The sequence below is a fragment of the Giraffa tippelskirchi genome, chromosome Y (genome assembly GCF_054371585.1).
Source record: "Giraffa tippelskirchi isolate mGirTip1 chromosome Y, T2T-mGirTip1v1.2.pri, whole genome shotgun sequence".
Taxonomy (NCBI): domain Eukaryota; kingdom Metazoa; phylum Chordata; class Mammalia; order Artiodactyla; family Giraffidae; genus Giraffa; species Giraffa tippelskirchi.
Genome location: NC_137290.1, coordinates 5,768,075 through 5,788,934, shown reverse-complemented (window position 1 = coordinate 5,788,934; position 20,860 = coordinate 5,768,075). Strand labels below are relative to the sequence as shown.

The window sequence follows — 20,860 nt, the reverse complement described above, 5'->3', positions numbered from 1 at the left end:
AGTTTGAGTAAACTCCGGGAGTTGGTGATGGACAGGGAGGCCTGGCGTGCTGCAGCCTATGGGGTCGCAAAGAGTCGGACACAACTGAGCGACTGAACTGAACTGAGCTGGAAGACCCTGCCCGTCTGCTTGACTGTGAACTAAAGTGTCTTTGTTTAGCTGAAGGAGAGATAGTCTGTCCCTGCCCACCTGGGCGTAGGAGAGAGGAACACAGCCCTTACGAAGGCGGGACATTCCCTTGGAGATGTTTTGCAAGACTGAAGGCCCTTTCCCTTTACTTCCCCAGTGCCTCTCCTTCTCTATTCTACCTTTTAATTTTAGCTCCTCATTGCTCCTTTCTCTCTGACCGATAAATGAAGCTGGCATCCAGACCCCAACCAGATGGTTATTTTGAGGCACTAGCCTGCCGTCTTCTCAGTCTGCCGGCTCCCCGGTTTAAAGTCTCTTCCTTGCCTCGACACCTCATCTCTCGGATTCATTGGCCTGTCTTGTGGCAAGCAGAGCAAGCTGGGACTCGGTAGTGCCGTGACCAGCTCGGTAGTGCCGTGACCAGCTCGGGAGAGCAAGAGGGCGGCAGAATCCAGGCAGAAAGCCGGCAGTGGTTCCAGGCAATGAGGAGGCTCTTCAGAGCTGCCTAATACAACTCCCAAAGTCCCATGACCACTGCCAGGAGGGACAGTGATTAGATCAGGTGTTCAGTTCAGTTCAGTCACTCAGTCGTGTCTGACTCTTTGCAACCTCATGGATTGCAGCACCCCAGGCTTCCCTGTCCATTACCAGCTCCTGGAGTTTACTCAAACTCATGTCCATCGAGTCGGTGATGCCATCCAACCATCTCATCTTCTGTCGTCCCCTTCTCCTGCCTTCAATCTTCCCCAGCATCAGGGTCTTTTCTAATGAATTAGTTCGTTGCATCAGGTGGCCAAAGTATTGGAGTTTCGGCTTCAGCATCAGTCCTTCCAATGAATATTCAGGGCTGATTTCCTTTAGGATGGGCTGATTTCCTTTAGGTTGGATCTCCTTGCAGCCCAAGGGACTCTCAAGAGTCTTCTCCATCACCACAGCTCAAAAGCATCAATTCTTCTGCGCTCAGCTTTCTTTATAGTCCACCTCTCACATCCATACATGACCACTGGAAAAACCATAGCTTTGACTAGACGGACTTTTGCTGGCAAAGTGGTCTCTACTTTTTAATATGTTGTCTAGGTTAGTCATAATTTTTCTTCCAAGGAGTAAGCGTCTTTTAATTTCATGGCTGCAATCACCATCTGCAGTGATTTTGGAGCCCAGAAAAATAAAGTCAGCCACTGTTTCCACTGTTTCAGATCAAGTGTGCGCTCTGCATTTAAAGCTCAAGCAGTCATGGTGGCTAAGAAAGAAGAAGAGTTAAAGTTTACCTATGTGTTTATGCACGTGAATAAGTGTATAAGTGTATGTGTCTGCGTGTGTACGCCATGTAAGGCAGTTTCAATTTTTTTTTTCCCATTTTACAGGTGGGCGTACTGAGTCTAAGGTCAGAAACTTACATCTCAAGTCACAGTGTGTAGCCGGAGCACGTTTTCTCTGTAGCAGAGACGGTGTTTGACGCAGTCTCGATTCTCAGGACTGAAGTGTGGGTCACGGGACACGTAGAAGCTGCTCATCTGACTGTGAGTATTTTCAAGTTTGATCAGAGGACACTTTAGACAAATAACCCCTTCAGGGGAGTCCTGAGAGATTACAGAGGTTGAATCGTGATCGGGAGAAAGAACTCCTGTGTATTCTCTCTCTCTGCCTTTCTCCCTCTTAATGTTTTCATTTCATTGCCTCATCAGGCCAAAAGAATCAAATCACCTTCCAGAAATTAGCTGACTAAATTGCTTGGAAAATAGCTTTAACGACAGCTGCTGGTTAGGAAGTAGGTGATTCTCCTTCTTTGCAGACTAACCCTCTTCCTCCTACCTCTGTCCCAGGGTGGAGGGAGGTGCATTGATGGCTGTGGGTTCCCTGCACGTTCCCAGGACGCCTGAGTCCTCCGGGGGTCCCCTCTCCAATGAGGTGGGAGGTTGGTAAGTGGATGGACTGGAGATGGTTGCAGTCTTCTTCAGACAGATGGCAAACACACGTTTTATAACCGGTAGATAAAAATGGTAATAGCCGGACAGAAAAGAGGCAAGTGGCCTATTCAGGGGAAGTCATTTTTTAAAAGCTTGCAATAATATAAATAAATGCCTTTCCATGCTTCCCTTAACATTATTTTTTTTAATATCTCCGCAATAAAAAGGTTTGGCTTATTGCCGGGGACATGGTGTAATGGCGTGGAAATGATACCTTCCATTTGTACAGTGGGCCAAGGTTTCCAGGGCCTGCTGAGTGATGGAGAGATTTCTGACAGGCGGGGGAACCAGGGTCTACTCCGGGTGCTTCCGCCCCCCTTCCCGGCCACGCACCCTGTTGGCCTCCGGGGAACTTGCCTTCATCAGTTGTACAATCAGCTGTGTAGTCTTTGCTCTGCCTCCTGTTTGCTGAGAGGATGTCAGGACCTTTCCCCAGCTCCTCCTGGCTCATATCCATGGAGGCTTTCCAGGGGCCAGGCGCAGTGGAATCCTGGAGGCACTGTTGGCTTTCAGATGACAGACGAGCAGACCGAGGCAGAGCGGGGATAAATGTGTCTATGCCATGTAAGGCAATTTCAATTTTTCTTTCCCATTTTACAGATGAGGAGACTGAGTCTGGGGTCAGAAAGTTACGTATCAAGTCACAGTGTGTAGTCCAAGCACATTTGCAAGGAGCAAGTGTCAGGATCTGAACCTAGGGCTCCTCTTGGGAGCCTGTTGTCCACTTCACACCTGGAATCCTGGAGCCCCTGCACCCGCGGGACTCGGGGGGCCCTTCAGACTCTGTCTTTGTAACCGGAATTGTGTCTGTGGGGTTATTGATGGAGTTCATTTATTTATTTGTATTGTTGGCTGGGCTGGGTCTTTGTTGCAGCAGCCAGCATTCTGTAGTTGTAGCTCACGGTTTTAGTTGTCCCTCCACATGCTGGGAAAGATTGAAGGTGGGAGGAGAAGGGGGCGACAGAGGATGAGATGGTTGGGTGGCATCACTGACTCAACAGACATGAGTTTGAGCAAGCTCCAGGAGTTGGTGATGGACAGGGAAACCTGGCGTGCTGCAGTCCATGGGGTCGCAGAGAGTCGGACACGACTGAGTGACAGAACAATAACAACTGCCCCCATGATCTTAGCTCCCTGACCAGGGATTGAACCCACATTCCTTGCGTTGGAAGGCAGATTCTCAACCACTGGACCACCAGAGGAGTCTCTGGACGTGGTTTTTTTTTTAATCCTCATAAATACTGTCATAGCTTACATCAGATTCTCAAAGGGATGCATAACCCTTAAAGGGTAAGAAACACCAGGTAAGGTGTATTTTCCCTTAAGTTTATGGTGCCAAAGAAACCAAAACTAAACAAGCAATGGTTTGAAGGATGGTGTCCCTCTGGACGGTCCAAATGGCGCAAAAGCACGCTTTGAGGGAAACAGAATACCTAGGGGGAGATCCACACTTTATGCAACAAATGACCCCACCTTTAAACAGAAAGGAATTTGAAAACATGATGTGTGTGTGTGTGTGTGTGTGTGTGTGTGTGTTTGTGTGTGTTAGTCACTCAGTCGTGTCCGACTCTGTGACCCCATGGACTGCAGCCCACCAGGCTCCTCTCTCCATGGGATTCTCCAGGCAAGAATACTGTAATGGGTCACCATGCCCTCCTCCAGGGGATCTTCCTGACCCAGGGATCGAACTCAGGTCTCCTGCATTGCAGATGGATTCTTTACCATCTGAACCACCAAGGAAGCCCTTAAAAACACGATAGCCAACTTTAAACAGTAGAATCCGAGACCAGCTCCATCTTGCTGTTTGTTAAGCATTTCCAACTGAGATGAAATTCTGAGCCACTCTTTTCACACCCTTTTCTGGGCCTCCTATTTTTCCATATTGTCATTTCATAATGAATTCCATAGTTCTTCAGGCCTTTTCTTCTCAAAAGAAAAAAAGAAAAGTCTTCTGGCCAATCGCCAGCAGCACAGTGTTCCAGCGCTTCCTGGAGCTTGGCAGGATGGCCTCTGTCTCCTTTGGCCTCATGCTGGGAAGCTGGTCAAGACTGTAGATGGTATTGATCAGAACAGGGCTTTGATGGATGAAAGCCTTGCACTCAAGTGAGAAGACAGGCTGTGCCTTTCCAACGCTTGTTGCTCACTGACTTCAACCTCAAGTTCCCACACGGTGCCTGCCAGAAGTATGTCTGCGAAGCCCGAGAGAAGGCAGTGTGAAAGTGTTAGTCGCTCAGCCGTGTCCGACTCTTTGCGACCCCATGGACTGCAGCCCGCCAGGCTCCTCTGTCTGTGGGATTCTCCAGGCAAGAACACTGGAGTGGGTTGCCATGCCCTTCTCCAGGGGAACTTTCTGACCCAGGGGTTGAACCGACATCTCTCTCATCTCCTGCATTGGCAGACGGGTTCTTTACCACTAGCGCTACCTGCAAAGTCCCCCCCCCCAGAGCTTAGAAGGGTCAGAAAGCTCCAACCCAGAAAATACCTGCTCCACAGGCATCTGGCAAGAAAGCATGAGGGCATCAGAGGCTAGTATAAACAGAGTGGATTTATTTTAGACACGCCGAGCAAAAGATGACGATAAAACTTCCCACATGGAATGCAAATCCCTGCTAGTCTGGTGCAGTGAAATCGTCAGCGTTTTGAAAAGTGAGAAAGCTTTGTCGAGATGGAAAGCATCACAGACATCATTTGATTCCAGACTCCATATGAGAAATCATTTTTTTCCATTCACACACGGTTCACAAAGCTACCCCTTGTGGGGTACAATTCTGTGGTTTTTGACAAACACACAGCACTGTGCCTCCTTGACCACAGTCGTGAGATAGAGGTGTCCTCTTGTGTCCCCCATATTTCTTCACGCCTCCCCTTTTGGTCAGCCTCTTCCGCTCTATGCATTCCTGACGATGTTGGTCTACGCTACCATGCCTCCAGTTTTGCGGCTGCCAGGGGTCATATAAATGGAACTGTTGACTTAAAAAAATTCACAATGTGAGAGTTGCCAATTAAGTTGCACGTGAGACAGAATGAGAACTGTAGTCCAGGAGACAGCACCTCAGATAGCTCTGAGAAACTGCTCCGAAGAGATGTGGAGTGGGTCAGGGGTGGGAGGGAGGTCATTATATAAGTCATTTTGGTGAAGGGGGACTGCCTGTTGTCAAACATATTTTTGCAGGAGGTTTCACTCGTCTCAAGGAATAGTCATCTTCATGGAGGAAGTTAGCGCTTTTGTAGACATGAGGAGCTGCAAAGAATTGAGCTCATAAAATCAGCTCCTGAAAATATCTTAGTCTGAAGACCTGTCCTGCCAGTTTTTCCCAGGGCATAGGTGCCTCATTCTGCTCTCTACCTTGAACTCCTTTCAGGGTGGATCGAAGGTCAGCGGCTGCAGCAGCGCAGAATCGAATCCTTGTAGAGGTAGAGGACCCCTGGAGAAGGAAACGGCACCCCACTCCAGTATTCTTGCCTGCAGAATTCCATGGACAGAGGAGGCTGGCGGGCTACAGTTGGTGGTATCACAAAGAGCTGGGATCAACTGAGCGACTAACACACAGAGATAGATGACAAGAGCCCGTGGCAAGTGGCAAGGAGTAGTTGAAAGAATCATGAAGTCTGTAGCCTGTTCAGATTGGCTGATTTCAACCAACACTATGCCTTTGTGATCCACCCAGGTTGCTGCATGCGTCAATAGTTGGTTACTTTTTGTCGTTGTGTAGTCCTGGTGTGCTACAGACCACGGGGTTGCAAAGAGTCAGACACAAGTCACCAGCTGAACAGCAACAGCAGCCTTCCGTTGTACGGATGTGCAAGAGTTGAAGGACATTTTGCTTGTTTCTGTAGATTCTGGGGGGATGTCACAGATAAAACTGCTATAAACATTTGCGTGCAGGTTTTTGAGACATACAGTAAGCACATTTTCTAAAGTGTTTTTGCACCCTTCTGCATTTTGTATACAAACAGAGTGTGAGAATTCTAGTTGCTTCATGGTCTTCCCATCCTTTGGTAGTGTCACTTAAAAGTCTTAGCCATTCTAAGGCGGCTATTGGTACGTTGGATGCCTGTTGCTATCTTACTGTGGTTTTAATTTGCCTTTTCCTGACAGCTAAGGATGGTGGGCATCTTTTCAGGTGCTGATTTGTTTTCTTTCTTCCCGTTGAGTTGTGAGAGTTCTTTTTACATTCTGGATCCGAGTTCTTTGTGATTTCTGCGGTTTACAGATATTTTCTCCGAGTCTCTGTGTCTTGTCTTTTTAATCTCTTAATGACACTACTCCCATCTTACATCAGAGGGAACTGGCAATCGACAGCTTTTGTTGGCTCTGCTGTAAACTGACTGCCTGTGATGGGGGCTAAGCCATGTAATTTATTCTGTGTTTTGTTTTCTGTTCTATGGAACCAGAGTGAGGGACGAGAATATTCCTGAGATCCTTTGTAGCCAGAGCGGTCAGTGATTCTGAGGCTGGCCCAAGGTCACATAGTTAATTAGTTAACAGAGTTGGGCTAGGACTGGAGCTGCCTCCCAATCTCTGCTGCCTTTGTTTGCAATAGAATTCTTTTCACACTGTTACATCTAATTTTTTTTTCTGTGCTTCTGCTCAGTCATGTCTGACTCTCTGTGACCCCATGGACTGTAGCCTTCCAGGTTCCTCTGTCCATGAGATTGTCCGGGCAAGAATACTGGAGTGGGTTGCCATTTCCATCTCCAGCGGATCTTCCCGGCCCAGGCATTGAACCCGAGTCTCCTGCATTGCAGGCAGATTCTTTTCCGCTGATCCACAAGGGAAGCCCAATTTTTTATTAGCTACTACATTTATAGGATTAAAAACTCAAAAAGTATAGAAGGTTATACTGTGAAAGAAATCTCCATCACTGTGAACAAACAACGTGTGTTATTTTTTCTTTTGTTCCTCTCTGGTGCTTTAAAAAATATGTACAAACACATTTTTATGTGTATTATATATATATGTGTGTGTTTTCTTTCTCTTCTTTTTAAAGTGAATTATTGGCACTACAGCTTTCTCTTTTTTCACGTCTGATGGAAATGCAAATTAAAACCTCGCAGATATGTATATTTTTTTCAATTACATATTTGAGGCTGAGGATATTTTCAAAGGACTTAAAACCGTTTGTCTTTTCTGTGAATTTTCTGTTGATATAGTTCCCGTTTTTTTTCCTATTGAGTTGCTGACGTTATATCTATGAGTTACTTATGCATTAGAGAAGCTAACTTTGTGATATATTACAATTTTGCCCCTGTTTGTCATCTGTCTTTGAGTTTGCTTATTGTAGTTTTGCCCTGAGAAGTTCTGACTTCTACGTGGTTGAATTCATCACTGTTTTTGTTACTTGTGGCGTCTGGTTATAGTGTGAAAAGACTTCTCCCCTCTAGTGCTGAAAGAAGGTTTATCCTGTGGTTTCTTTGGTTTATTAGTTCACTCTACACTTTATGTGATGTTTAAGTATTTGATCTGTCTGGGAGTTATCCTGGCATAAAGTGTGAGGCATAGATCCAATTACATGACTCTAGAAGGCTGTCCATTTGTCTCAACACTATTCGTTAAGTAATCCATCTTTTCCCTTCTGATTGTAGCTGCAACCTGTAATGTACTCACTTCAGTTCAGCTGCTCAGTCGTGTCTGACTCTTTGCGACCCCATGGACTGCAGCACGCCAGGCTTCTCGGTCCATCACCAACTCCCGGAGCTTGCTCAAACTCATATCTATTGAGTCAGTGATGCCATCCAACCATCTCATCCTCTGTCATCCCCTTCTCCTCCTGCCTTCATCCTTTCCCAGCATCACGGTCTTTTCCAATGAGTCAGTACTTAGAATCAGGTGGCCAAAGGATTGGAGCTTCAGCATCTGTTCTTGCAATGAATATTCTGGACTGATTTCCTTTAGGATGGACTCGTTGGATCTCCTTGCTGTCCAAGGGACTCTCAAGAGTCTTCTGCAACGCCACAGTTCAAAAGCGTCAATTCTTCAGTGGTCATCTTTATAGCCCAACTCTCACATCCATACGTGACTACTGGAAAAGCCATAGCTTTGACTAGATGGAGCTTTGTCAGCAAAGTAATGTCTCTTGCTTTTATGGTCATAGCTTTTCTTCCAAGAAGCAAGTGTCTTTTAATTTCATGGCTGCAGTCACCATCTGCATGGATTTTGGAGGCCCAAAAATAAAGTCTGTCACTGGTCCCATTGGTTCCCCATCTATTTGCCATGATATGATGGGATTGGATGCCATGATCTTCGTTTTCAGAATGTTGGGTTTTAAGCCAGCTTTTTCACTCTCTTCTTTCACTTTCATCAAGAGGCTCTTTAGTTCCTCTTCACTTTCTGCCATATGGGTGGTATCAGCTGCATATCTGAGGTTATTGATATTTCTCCTGGCAGTCTTGATTCCAGCTTGTGCTTCTTCCAGCCCAGCGTTTCTCATGATGTACTCTGCATTTAAGTTAAATAAGCAGGGTGACAATATACAGCCTTGACATACTCCGTTTCCTATTTGAAACCAGTCCATTGTTCCATGTCCGGTTCTAACTATTGCTTCTTGACCTGCAAACAGATTTCTCAGGAGGCAGGTCAGGTGGTCTGGTATTCCCATCTCTTTCAGAATTTTCCACAGTTTGTTGTGATCTACACAGTTAAAGGCTTTGGCGTAATCAATAAAGCAGAAGTAGATGTGTTTCTGGAATTCTCTTGCTTTTTCTATGATCCAGCAGATGTTGGCAATTTGATCTCTGGTTCCTCTGCCTTTCCTAATTCCAGCTTGAACATCTGGAAGTTCACAGTTCATGTACTGTTGAAGCCTGGCTTGGAGAATTTTGAGCTAGCGTGTGAGATGAGTACAATTATATGGTAGTTTGAACATTCTTTGGCATTGTCCTTCCTTGGGATTGGAATGAAAACTGACCTTTTCCAGTTCTGTGGCCACTGCTGAATTTTCCAAATTTGCTGGCATATTGAGTGCAGCACTTTAACAGCATCATCTTTTAGGATTTGAAATAGCTCAACTGAAATTCCATCACCTCCACTAGCTTTGTTTGTAGTCATGCTTCCTAAGGCCCACTTGACTTCGTGTTCCATGAGAACCCCATGAACAGTAACATGTACTATATTTCCATAATTTTTTTTATTGTGGTAAGAATGCTTAACATGAGATCCCCCCTCAAAATTTTAAGTGCATACTACAGTATTCACTGTATAATAAATCTCTAGAACTTGTCTCATATAGCTGAAAATTTGTATTCATCGACAGCACTCTATTTCCGTATTTTGGGAGTTCTATTTCTGAAGTTTATACTCTTCCATTGATCTTTTTTTCTATTTGTGTTTAATTTGTTACGTAAGTAAGTTTTAGCATGCTGTAAGACTAGTCTTCATTACTATTTTACTTTCTTCAGGCTTTTTTCAGCATTTTATTTAAAAAAATTTCAAGCATATCAAAATGTTGAAAGAATTTTACAGTGATCACTTGTTTGCCCACCACATAGATTTTACCATTAACATTCTACTAACATTGCTTTACACACATCTATTCTCTATACACTGGATCCGTCTTACTTTTTTTTTTTCCAACTCATATCCAAGTAAATTGAATCGGTGATGCGATCCAACCATCTCATCTTCTGTCGTGCTCTTCTCCTTATGCCTTCAATCTTTCCTGGCATCAGGGTCAGCATCATTGATTCAATGGACATGAACTTGGGTAGACTCTGAGAGATGGTGAGGGACAGGGGGCCTGATTTGCCGCAGTCCATGTGGTCGCACAGAGTCGGACACGACTTGGTGGCTGAAAAACAACCACCACCAACTAAGTTGGAGATAGCGGTACACTTCCGCCTAAATAGCTTAGCATGCATGATCATTACCTAGAGTTTAGTATCTGTTTATGATATTTTCGTGTTTTGAGCTAAAACTTACACACAACATTCTCAAATCATAAATGCATAGTCAGTGGGTTGTGATGAGTGCACGTGCTTGCATGGGCTTCCCTGATAGCTAAGTTGGTAAAGAACCCGCTTGCAATGAAGGAGACGCCGGTTCGATTCCTGGGTCATGAAGATCTGCTGGAGAAGGGACGGGCTATCCACTCCAGTCTTCTTGGGCTTCCCCTATGGCTCAGCTGGTAAACAATCCGCCTGCAATGTGGGAGACACCTGGGCTCGATCCCTGGGTTGGGAAGATCTCCTGGAGAAGGGAAAGGCTACCGACTCCAGTATTCTTGGGCTTCCCTGGTGGTTCAGATGGTAAAGAGTCTGCCTGCAATGTGGGAGACCTGGGTTTGATTCCTGGGTGGGGAAGATCCCCTGGAGAAGGGAAAGGCGATCCACTCCAGTATTCTTGCCTGGGAAATACCATGGACAGAGGAGCCTGGCAGGCTGCAGTTCATGGGGTCTCAAAGAGTCAGACACGACTGAGCAACTTTCACTTTTCACATAAAAGAAAACTATTGAATTTGAGACATACTGAAAAATTATTTGATGTTGACCTGAAATTCAAAACAAGAAAGCTGTTGATTTCTGCACATAGAAATGTTTTATTTCTGGATTTTTTTTTTTTGTGAAAAAGAAGGAGTTCCATGTACCAGGAGAGTTGACCTTTCCTCTTGACCCAGTGTTTGACATATGAATTTATTTCTCCTTTATTTCTTAGCCAATGAGGCTTTCCAGGTGGCTCAATGGTAAAGAATCCACCTGGCAAGGCAGGAGATGTGAGTTTGATTCCTGTGTTGGGAAGATCCCTTGCAGGAGGGCATGGCAACCCACTTCAGGATTCTTGCCTGGAGAATCCCCATGGACAGAGGAGCCTGGTGGGTGATAGTCCATGGAGTCGCAAAGAGTCGGACATGACTGAGCGATTAACACTCAGTTCAGTTCAGTTCAGTTGCTCAGTCGTGTCCAACTCTTTGCAACCCCATGAACCGCAGCACGCTCCCTCCTAGTTAAATTGGCTTCGTTGTTGGCCTCAGAGTCTTTGAAGATTAGATGATAGGATGTTTTAAAACATAATATTTAAAAGCCGTTCTCAGTTACCATCTTGGTGCTTAATAATTGTCAGGCATCATGGTATTTTCATGGCCAACACACTTAACTTTAAAATGCAGAGTTTAAAAAAATAAATAAATAAAATGCAGAGTTTAGCTTTGCTTGGCGTTTTGTTGATGATAAATACCGGATGATTAGTGCCATCCCTTTACATTCCTTGTTATGTCTGTGCAGACTCCCTCTCCCAGATGCTCAGGCTGAAAAATCAGGGTTGTTTTTTCTCTCCATTCATGACACCTTCTACCCCAGACAGGCGGCCATCACCCTGGCTTCCTCTCTGCACGTTCTGGGCTGATGACTCGTCTCCCGCCATTTCTTCCCTCTCTCCTTCATCTCACGTGTGTGTTGCCAACACTGTCCTCCTTACAACCCCCTCTCTGTTTCCGTAGCTTTCTCTGGCTCCTCACTGCCTGTGGAATAAACTTCCAGATTCTCAGCCTGGCCGTTAAGATGAAGAACTCTGTTCTATCATGCAGCTTTTCCCGGGTTGAATGCAGTTGCCTCCTTCAGTCGACTCTTACCATCTCTGTCGCAAACCTCAGACCGACCTCATCTCTGAGCGTCAGCTCACTCGGCTTCCTCTTTCTAGAGTCCTGTCCTGAGTACATCTCTTCGTCGGTCTAAATTCTACCTCGATTTCCAGGCCTGAATCCCACGCCTCGGCGGTTTAGATTTTAACGCTGAACTCTCATTTGGAACATCACCAGTCATTGTTATCACTTGTTAGTAAGTCTTTCTGCTTGTCCCGTCTTGTCAAGTGAATCCTTGAAAAAGGGGTCATGGCCTTTATGTTCCATCACTGGCCCCCTGGTACTGTGAATAGTGGGGGTTTTGAGTCATGAGTAACCAAACAATGTTGTTATTTTTGTTCAGTTTTTCTCAGTCATGTACGTACGACTCTTTGCGATCCCCATGGGCTGCAGCACAACCAGGCTTCCTTGTCCTTCACCATGTTCCAGAGTTCGCTCAAACTCACATCCGTCGAGTCAGTGGTGCCAGCCAACCATCTCATCCTCTGTCGTCCCCTTCTCCTCCTGCCTTCAATCTTTCCCAGCATCAGGGTCTTTTCTAATGGGTCAGCTCTTCACATCAGGTGGCCAAAGGATTGGAGCTTCAGCTTCAGAGTCAGTCCTTCCAATGAATATTCATGCTTAATTTCCTTGAAGACGGACTGATTTATCTCCTTACTGTCTCAAGAGTCTTTACCAGCACAATTAGATAGCATCAATTCTTTGGTGCTCCGCCTTCTTTGTGGTCCAGCTCTCACATCTGTACATGACGACTGGGAAAATCATAGCTTTAACTATACAGACCTTTGCTGGCAAAGTGATGTCTCTGCTTTTTAATATGCTAGGTTTGTCATAACTTTTCTTTCAAGGAGCAAGTGTCTTTTAATTTCATGGCTGCAGTCACTGTCTGCAGTGATTTTGGAGCCCAAGAAAATAAAGGCTGTCACTGTTTCTATTGTTACCCCATCTATTTGCCATGAAGTGATGGGACCAGATGCCATGATCTTTGTTTTTTGAATGTTGAGTTTTAAGCCAGTTTTTTCACTCTCCTCTTTCACTTTCATCAGCAGGCTCTTTCACGGATTTGTCTAATTTCTCTGCTGTTCTCAGGGTCATTCTTCCTAATGACCTAGATACTGTGCTTGCCTCTTGGAAGTATTTGCCTGTTGTTGAAACCCCCCATTTGTTTGTCTTCTAGCTTTTTAATCTGTTTACCTGTGTGACATTTTGCTAATGAATTAATTCCTAACCATTTGAGCATAAAGAAAAACACAATTCCATGCCTCTGCTTTCTTAACCTCAGTCCAGTTTTGTAAATGACTATAAATAGGGAAGCTTCATCTTGCAGCTCAAGTATCTTTCATCTGATTAAATAGCTTGGCACTTATATTCACCTTATATGGACACAGACTGGGGCTTTATGAACTTAAATTTACTTTGAGAGAGTCTCTTATTAAAATGCAGGTTTCATGGGTAGAGACAGGTTGTCATCAAAGGAACAAAAAGAACATTAGCTGAGTGCTGTCCATAAAGATGTACAATCTGAAACATATCATTTTATACTTTCTAGTAGATATATTTTTTAAAAGTATAAACAGATGAAATTAATTTAAATAATATATTTTCCTTAGTGCAATAGCCAAAACATTATCATTTCTATATCTAACCATAAAAGTATTAAGATATTTTACATTCTACTTTCATGCTAAGTCTTTGATATCTAGAGTGTATTTTTCACTTACAGGGCCGCTCAATTTGGACTTGCCACATTTGAGAAGCTCATTAGCTACATGTGCTTACCAGTGACCAGTGAAGTCGCTCAGTCATGTCCGACTCTCTGCGATCCCATGGACTGTAGCCTACCAGGCTCTTCCATCCATGGGATTTTTCCAGGCAAGAGTACTGCAGTGGGTTGCCATTTCCTTCTCCAGGGGATCTTCCTGATTAGTGGCTGCCATATTGGGCAGTGCTAGGAATTAAACATCTGTGAACTTTCTCTAGGGCAGGGCTTCTCATTCTTGGCACTACTGACATTGTGGGCTGGGTAATCCTGTTATTGTGCAGTGAGGAGGAGGACTATCTTCTGCACCGTAGGATGTTTGTGGCAAACCCACTCCAGTATTCTTGCCTGGAAAACCCCATGGACAGTGATCCATGGGGGTCGCAGAGAGTCAGACAAGCCTGAGCGACTAAGCACACACATACTGGCCTTTGCCTACTAGATGTCCATATCACTGCCCTTCTAGGATGCCACCGCCGAAAACATCTTGCAGGCATCATCCAATGATACCAGGACTGCAAGAAATAGTCACAGACACCCCAATGTATTATTTTAGTCATCGACGACTTCTGCCAGCCTCTTGCAGTTTCCTAAAGAGAATGTGTGGAGATGCTGTAATAGACATTCCATTTCGTCGATTCTCTCGTGTGTCTGCGCTCTGAAGAAGCCATTTAGCAGCGATGAATTAGTTATTGATTGGAGGGCTCAGTGGATTGTTGAAATCCTCTTACCAGCCGCTTTCAATGCGTTCTGGATCATCATGTTGTTAGCCTAAGTAAATACTTTAGAGAGTATGCTGCTGAATGCTCGTTCTGAGAATCTCTGTCACCGTGGATTTAGTGTTTGTGGAGCTCATTGCAGGGCATTGGGAAAAGGGCATCATTCTGTTGGAGAGGAGCGGGTTCAGTGGTTTAGTTCTGATGAATGCATGTATGATGAAGTGCTTATGTGATGATGCTTTCAGTGATGATGCTAAATAGACAAGTCCTTCAGATGTCATCAAGAAGCCTGTAAATCCTCCTGAGAAGCCCGTATTTTTTTAAAGGACCCGTGAAAGACAAATGTCAACTGCATTTAGATGAGCAGGCAGCCGTGGATCTTCTCTTGCTGCTAAGTCGCTTCAGTCGTGTCCGACTCTGTGCGACCCCATAGACGGCAGCCCACCAGGCTCCTCTGTCCCTGGGATTCTCCAGGCAAGAATACTGGAGTGAGTAGCCTTTCCCTTCTCCAGGGCATCTTCCCAGCTCAGAGATCAGACCCAGGTCTCCTGCATTGCAGGAAGATTCTTTGCCATGGGAGCCACCAGGGAAGCCGATATGTAGGGTGAACTTCAATTCTATTGGTATGAATTAGTTGGTAAAACTGAAGTTACACATTATTTCTTAACCTAATAAATGACCATTTAACTGTAGCTAATTGTTCAAATGTATCCACACTTAAGTATTTTGTGTAGGGACTTCCCTCCTGGTCCAGTGGTTAAGACTTTAGCCTCCAATGCAGCGAGGAGGTGTGGGGCAAGATCAATCCCTGGTCAGGGGGCTAAGATTCCCACATCCTGTGGGGCCAAAATGCCAAAACATAAAAACAACAGAAACAATATTATAACAAATTCAATAAAGACTTCTAAAAAAAGAGAAATATTTTGGTTCTATTTATCCAATGATAGTACTGATTTTAAATTCAAAAATCAAACAGTTAAATTATTATAGCCTCATACTGATTTTTAAAAAGTCAATTGCATGTTCAAACAAAAGGAAGAAGCTTAGTGGTATGTTGGTTAATGTTTGACTAAAGTAATTGTTTGACTAAAGGTCGTTGTTTGACTGAAGTAATTAACTATTAGCCAATTTAGTAACCTCTAAGCACTAGTGGTAAGGAACCCGCTTGCTAATGAAGGAAATGTAAGAGATGTGGGTTCAGTCCCTGGATCAGGAAGATCCCCTGGAGGAGGGCATGGCAACCCACTCCAGTACTCTGGTCTGGAGAATCCCATGGACAGAGGAGCCTTGGGGGCTACAGTCCATGGCGTCGCAGAGAGTCAGACATGACTGAGCATTGGTGTTCTCTGGCTGTTGAGAAACAATTTTACAGAATTACCAGTGTCGGGCAAGGCCAGTCTAAAACCACAATGGTCAAGGAAAAAAAACAACCAAGACCATTCCATCGTCAAGTCAGAACATGAACAAAAACACAAACATTCTCCAAACCACCAAATGTCCAAACATGCCCCTTTTCCTGGTTAATATGAATGACTGTTGCTTCTTTACTGATTGCAGCTTCAGTCTCCCTTCCTGCCTTCTAGAAGACTTTATGAAAATGCTCAGTAATACAGTTACCTCTGCCTTCTTATAGCATCCAGTTCAAAGCCAAGCCCCACATTCTCTAGTCCTTCCCTCAAATCACCTAAACACAAGCCTGTATCCTGCAGTAACTTCTCAGGGAGACGCCCGCGAGTTCCCAAGATGGGTGGTCCCCCTGGCTGCAGTGAATCAGTAAAGCCAGCCGCAGTTATCTGCAGTGGCTTCCTTGTCTGGTCTTTGACTGGAAGATGTTTATATTATCACGATTCTCTAATGCTCTGCAATACTTTCTTAGAAGACTTGCAGTTCAGTTCAGTCACTCAGTCGTGTCCAACTCTTTGTGGCCCCATGGACCGCAGCACACCGGGCTTCCCTGTCCATCACCAACTCCCGGAGTCCACCCAAACCCATGTCCATTGAGTCGGTGATGCCATCCAACCATCTCATCCTCTGTCTTTCCCTTCTCTTGCCTTCAATCTTTCCCAGCATCAGGGTCTCTGGGGAAAATAAAAAGGTCCTTTTTCAATCACTGCATGCCAGGGTGATTCTTAAGTCAATGCCCTCTGACCACTGAGAATCCGAAAAACAAAGGTCACTGGCCATTGGCCTGTCATTGTGACTTGTGTGGCATAGACAATTTGGGCGTTTCTGACGTATCTATATTTATATTTCAGGTGGTTGTAGGAAAGTAAGAGATTTGTGGATTCTTTATTATTATTTCCATTATTTTACTTTTTTATTATTTTCATTATTTTGGCCAATAAGTCATGGTACAAATTAGATATCTAAGAAACAAGTTTTTTTTCTTTTTAAAAAAATGTGTTTATATTAATTGGAGAATAATTACTTTACAGTATTTTGATGGCCTCTGCCATACATCAGCATGAATTGGTCATAGGCAAACACATGTCTCCTCCCTCCTGAACCTCCCTCCCCACCCCACCCCTCCACGTTTTCACAGAGCACCGGCTCTGCGTCATACATCAGACTCCCACTGGCTATCTATTTTACATATGGTAATGCATAGTTTTGTTCAGTCACTCAGTCATGTCCAACTCTTTGCGACCCCATGGACTGCAGCACGCCAGGCCTCCCTCTCCATCACCATCTCCCGGAGCTTGCTCAAACTCATGTCCATCGAGTCGGTGATGCCAGCCAACCATCTTCATCCTCTGTCATCCCCTTCTCCTTCTGCCTTCAGTCTTTTAGCATCAGTCTTTTCTAATGATATATATATTTCAATGCTATTCTCTCAAATCATCCGACCCTCTCCTTCTCTCACTGTGCTCAAAAGTCATTTCTTTATGTCTATGTCTCCTTTGCTGCCCTGCACGGAGGATCGTCAGTACCATCTTTCTAGATTCCATATATATGGGTTAATATACAGTATTTGTCTTTCTCTTTCTGACTTACTTCACTCTGTATAATAGCCTCTAGATTCATCCACATCATTAGAACTAACTCATATGTGTCCCTGATTATAGCTGAGTAAAATTCCATTGGCTATATGTTCCATAACTTCCTTATCCATTCGTCTGCTGATGGACTTCTAGTTTGCTTCCATATTCTAGCTATTGTAAATAGCACTGCAGTGAACATTTGGGTACATGTGTGTTTTCAATTATGGAGAAACAAGTTTTAATTTGAGTGTTATTCTGAGTGTTATAAAAATAAATGTCAGAGATAATTAAAAAGTCATAATTACTTGCTGACATTCTGCTAGGTGCTCAGTTTGCAAATAAATAAATCACCTTTGTGCTGTTTACGAAAGCAGAGACATACTAGGAGAACGCAGAGCAGAAATAACACTCGAAGTTTATCTGTTAAGGAGAATTAATCAGGCGGTGGTTGACATGAAAACATCGCGATAAAAATGCAAACAAGGAAATGTGAGGAAGTAGGAGAAGGCTTTGAAATGATAATTGTGTAATGCTCTGAACTAATCGTTTATGCTCCGCATCTTAGAGCAACTGCTTATGTTAAAAAATACTCTGCTAGGGACTTGCTGGCAGTCCAGTGGTTTAGACCCTGTGCTTCCATCGCAGGCAGCATGGGTTCGCTCCGTCTTCATGGAACTAAGATTCCCACTTGCCTCAAGGCCAAAAAAAAGATGAATACCCTGCTTATTCTATGTAGCTGAAAAAATAATATAGCTGCAACTGATGACAGTTTATTGCTTTTAAATTTTATTGAAATATTGTTGATTTATAATGTATCAGTTTCTGCAGTACAGTAGAGTGATTCAATTATACACATATACATTCTTTTTCACATTCTTTTCCGTGATGGTTTATCACAGGATATTGAATATATCTGGATAAGGAAATGGCAACCCACTCTGAAGTATTCCTGCCTGGAGAATCCCATGGACAGAGGAGCCTGGTGGGTCTACAGTCCATGGGATCTCAAAGAGCACGACTGAGCAACTAACGCTTTTGCTTTGATTGAATATATCTGTATGTTGAATATATACTGTATAGCTCCCTGAGCTATTCAGTAGGACCTTGTTGCTTATCCGTTCTATATGTAATAGTTTGCATGTGCTAACCCCAAACTCCCAGCCCTTTCCTTCCTCGCCACGTTCCCTTTGGGCAACCACAAGTCCCTTCTCTATAGTTGATGATGTTTTAGAATGGAAAGCAAGCTGCCTAAGCACACTGTCTCATTGCCTGGAGAGTGTAAACCCAGGCGTGGAGAAATCTGCTAGAGATACCTGATTCTGATTTATTGATTGTTCCAACTGCCAGCTTGCAGAAATTTAAGTGAAAGCTATCTGGCACCAATTCACATGGACCTTTTTCCCCTCACGTTGTCCGATATATCATGGCACCCCACTCCAGTACTCTTGCCTGGAAAATCCCATGGACAGAGGAGCCTGGTAGGCTGCAGTCCATGGGGTCGCTAAGAGTCGGACATGACTGAACGACTTCACTTTCACTTTTCACTTTCATGCATTGGAGAAGGAAATGGCAACCCACTCCAGTGTTGTTGCCTGGAGAGTCCCAGGGACGGCGGAGCCTGGTGGGCTGCCGTCTGTGGGGTCGCACCGAGTCGGACACGACTGAAGCGACTTAGCAGCAGCAGCAGCAGGATTTATTATTGCCTTTGACTCCGTGAGTGGACTGTCTAGAGCAGAGTTTCTCAGCCTTGGCCCTGCTGACGTTTTGGGAGGGCCCATCCTTTGCTGGGGAGGGCGTTGTCCCTCATGCTGTGGGATGTCTTGTAGCATGCCTGTTATCTACCCTCAGGATGACAGTAGCACTCCTCCCACACCCCACCCCAGGGTGACAAGCTGCACTGTCTTCAGAAGAACCCTCCCCAAGCTGGTAGAACGTCTGCACCCCAAACAACTCAGTGCAGTGATGCTTCCCAGCATCACTTTCGGGGTCCCCGAAGGCTTGCAGAAGGAGGGGCAATTCTCCCTGCCGGGGTGTCGGGTGGGTCTTCACAGCTTTGCCTTAGATTTGTTCTTGTAAAGGGGTCTTCCCTGGTCTCATCCCTCTCAACATTTCTTTCCACCTTGGAGGCTGGCGTGGAAGAACCTGCTTGTCAGATGGTGATGGACAGGGAGGCCTGGCGTGCTGGGGTCCGTGGGGTCACAGGGAGTCAGACACGACTTGGCGATGGGAAACCAGCAACAACAAAGTTGGGAAAGGATGGCACCTACACGATTCTACATGGCAGAATCAGGACTCAGGACCTGAGCGCCGTCATCAAGACAATATGGTCTTCTCCAAGTAGTATGTATGGGATGGGTGAACGGCAAGATCCCGCCGTTCAGCACAGGGAACTACATTCAGCATCCAGTGATAAGCCATCATGGAAAAGAATAGGAAAACGTGTCTACGTGTAACTGAATCACTTTGCCATACAGCAGAAATTAATACAATGGTGTAAATGAACAGCAAGAAGATTTAAAAAAGAGAGAGAATAGAACGGCCTACAGCAGGCCTGCTGAGGTGGGAATTCAGTCCTGGACGCTAAAGAGATCTCGGCGCGTTCCCCAACTCGTTTGTCAGTCTCTGCATCTGACCACATAATGGTATTAACACCTCCCTCTTGGGATCGTGGGGAAGATCAAGGGATTTAATATTTGTGAAAGGCTCACAGTCTGGCACCTTAGAAATTGCTCTGTGTGACTACTTGTGAAGTTCTGCAAAATCCTCACGTAATTGGCAGAAACCGGACCGAATGTGAGCGGGGGATGCCAAGTCTGCCGTGGTGTTTAAAAGCTAAGAACGTGTTTAGGGAGCGTTCGTTTGATAGGGAAGTTGGTTGGGAGAAGGCCGTGAGGATTTAGCTGAAATTTGGCTGAAACCTGACTAATGCAGGCGGTCAAGTGGGCAGATCCAAGTCGCAGTCCACATTCTCTGTTCATGTCAGGTCAATGCTGCAGGACTGTGGAGTCAGCTTTAAAGTGAGACAGCACCAGTCTAAGAAATGTTGGCATTGGTGGGGGGGGCGCTGGTGGTGGATGTTTCTGGAAGGAAACCAGGCATCATGTCCTCTGGAGAAGAGCTGAATGTACTGGGGCGTTTCGCCCGAAGGATGTCTAGTGGGACCGTGATCTCAAGACACTGCCCGTGATCTCAAGGCTGGCGTTTGGCTGTGAGAAGAGACGCAGGTTCGATCCCCGGGTCGGGAAGATCGCCCGGAGGAGGGCATGGCAACCCTTCTCCTTTTATTGTGGTATATAAGTCACATAATATGAAACATAGTGTTTTAACCGTGTTTAACCGAACAGTTCAGTGAAATTTGGGAAGATCCCCTGGAGAAGGAAATGGCAACCCACCCCAGTATTCTTGCCTGGAGAATCCCATGGACAGGGGAGCCTGGTGGGCTACAGTCCACGGGGTGGCAAAGAGTCGGACACGACTGAGCGACTTTCACGCACTCACTCAGTGGCATGTAACCGTTCAGTACATTCACATTGTTATGCAATTCTCACCGTGATTCATCTCCCGAACTTTTCACCTTCCTAAACTGAAGCTCCCTCCCCTTTAAACGCTAACTACCCATTCCCCCTCCCTACCCCTTCACCCCTTCATCCCTGGCATCTATCAGTGTACTTTCAGACTATGACTGTGACTAATCTAGGTGCCTCGTCTAAGTGGAATCAAACAGTATTTGTCT

The 20,860-nt window shown here is 45.0% G+C and overlaps 1 protein-coding gene across 1 annotated transcript in view; it reads left to right on the top strand.

Annotated features, from left to right (window-relative positions):
* Nucleotides 1–20,860, top strand: part of LOC145537669 (uncharacterized) — a 233,688-nt gene that overhangs the window by 143,041 nt on the left and 69,787 nt on the right. The window contains exon 5 of the mRNA XM_081568521.1: nucleotides 1,494–1,649. Coding sequence (XP_081424647.1) covers nucleotides 1,494–1,506 — 13 coding nt within the window. The 3' untranslated portion in view covers nucleotides 1,507–1,649. The remainder of the gene's footprint in view (nucleotides 1–1,493; nucleotides 1,650–20,860) is intronic.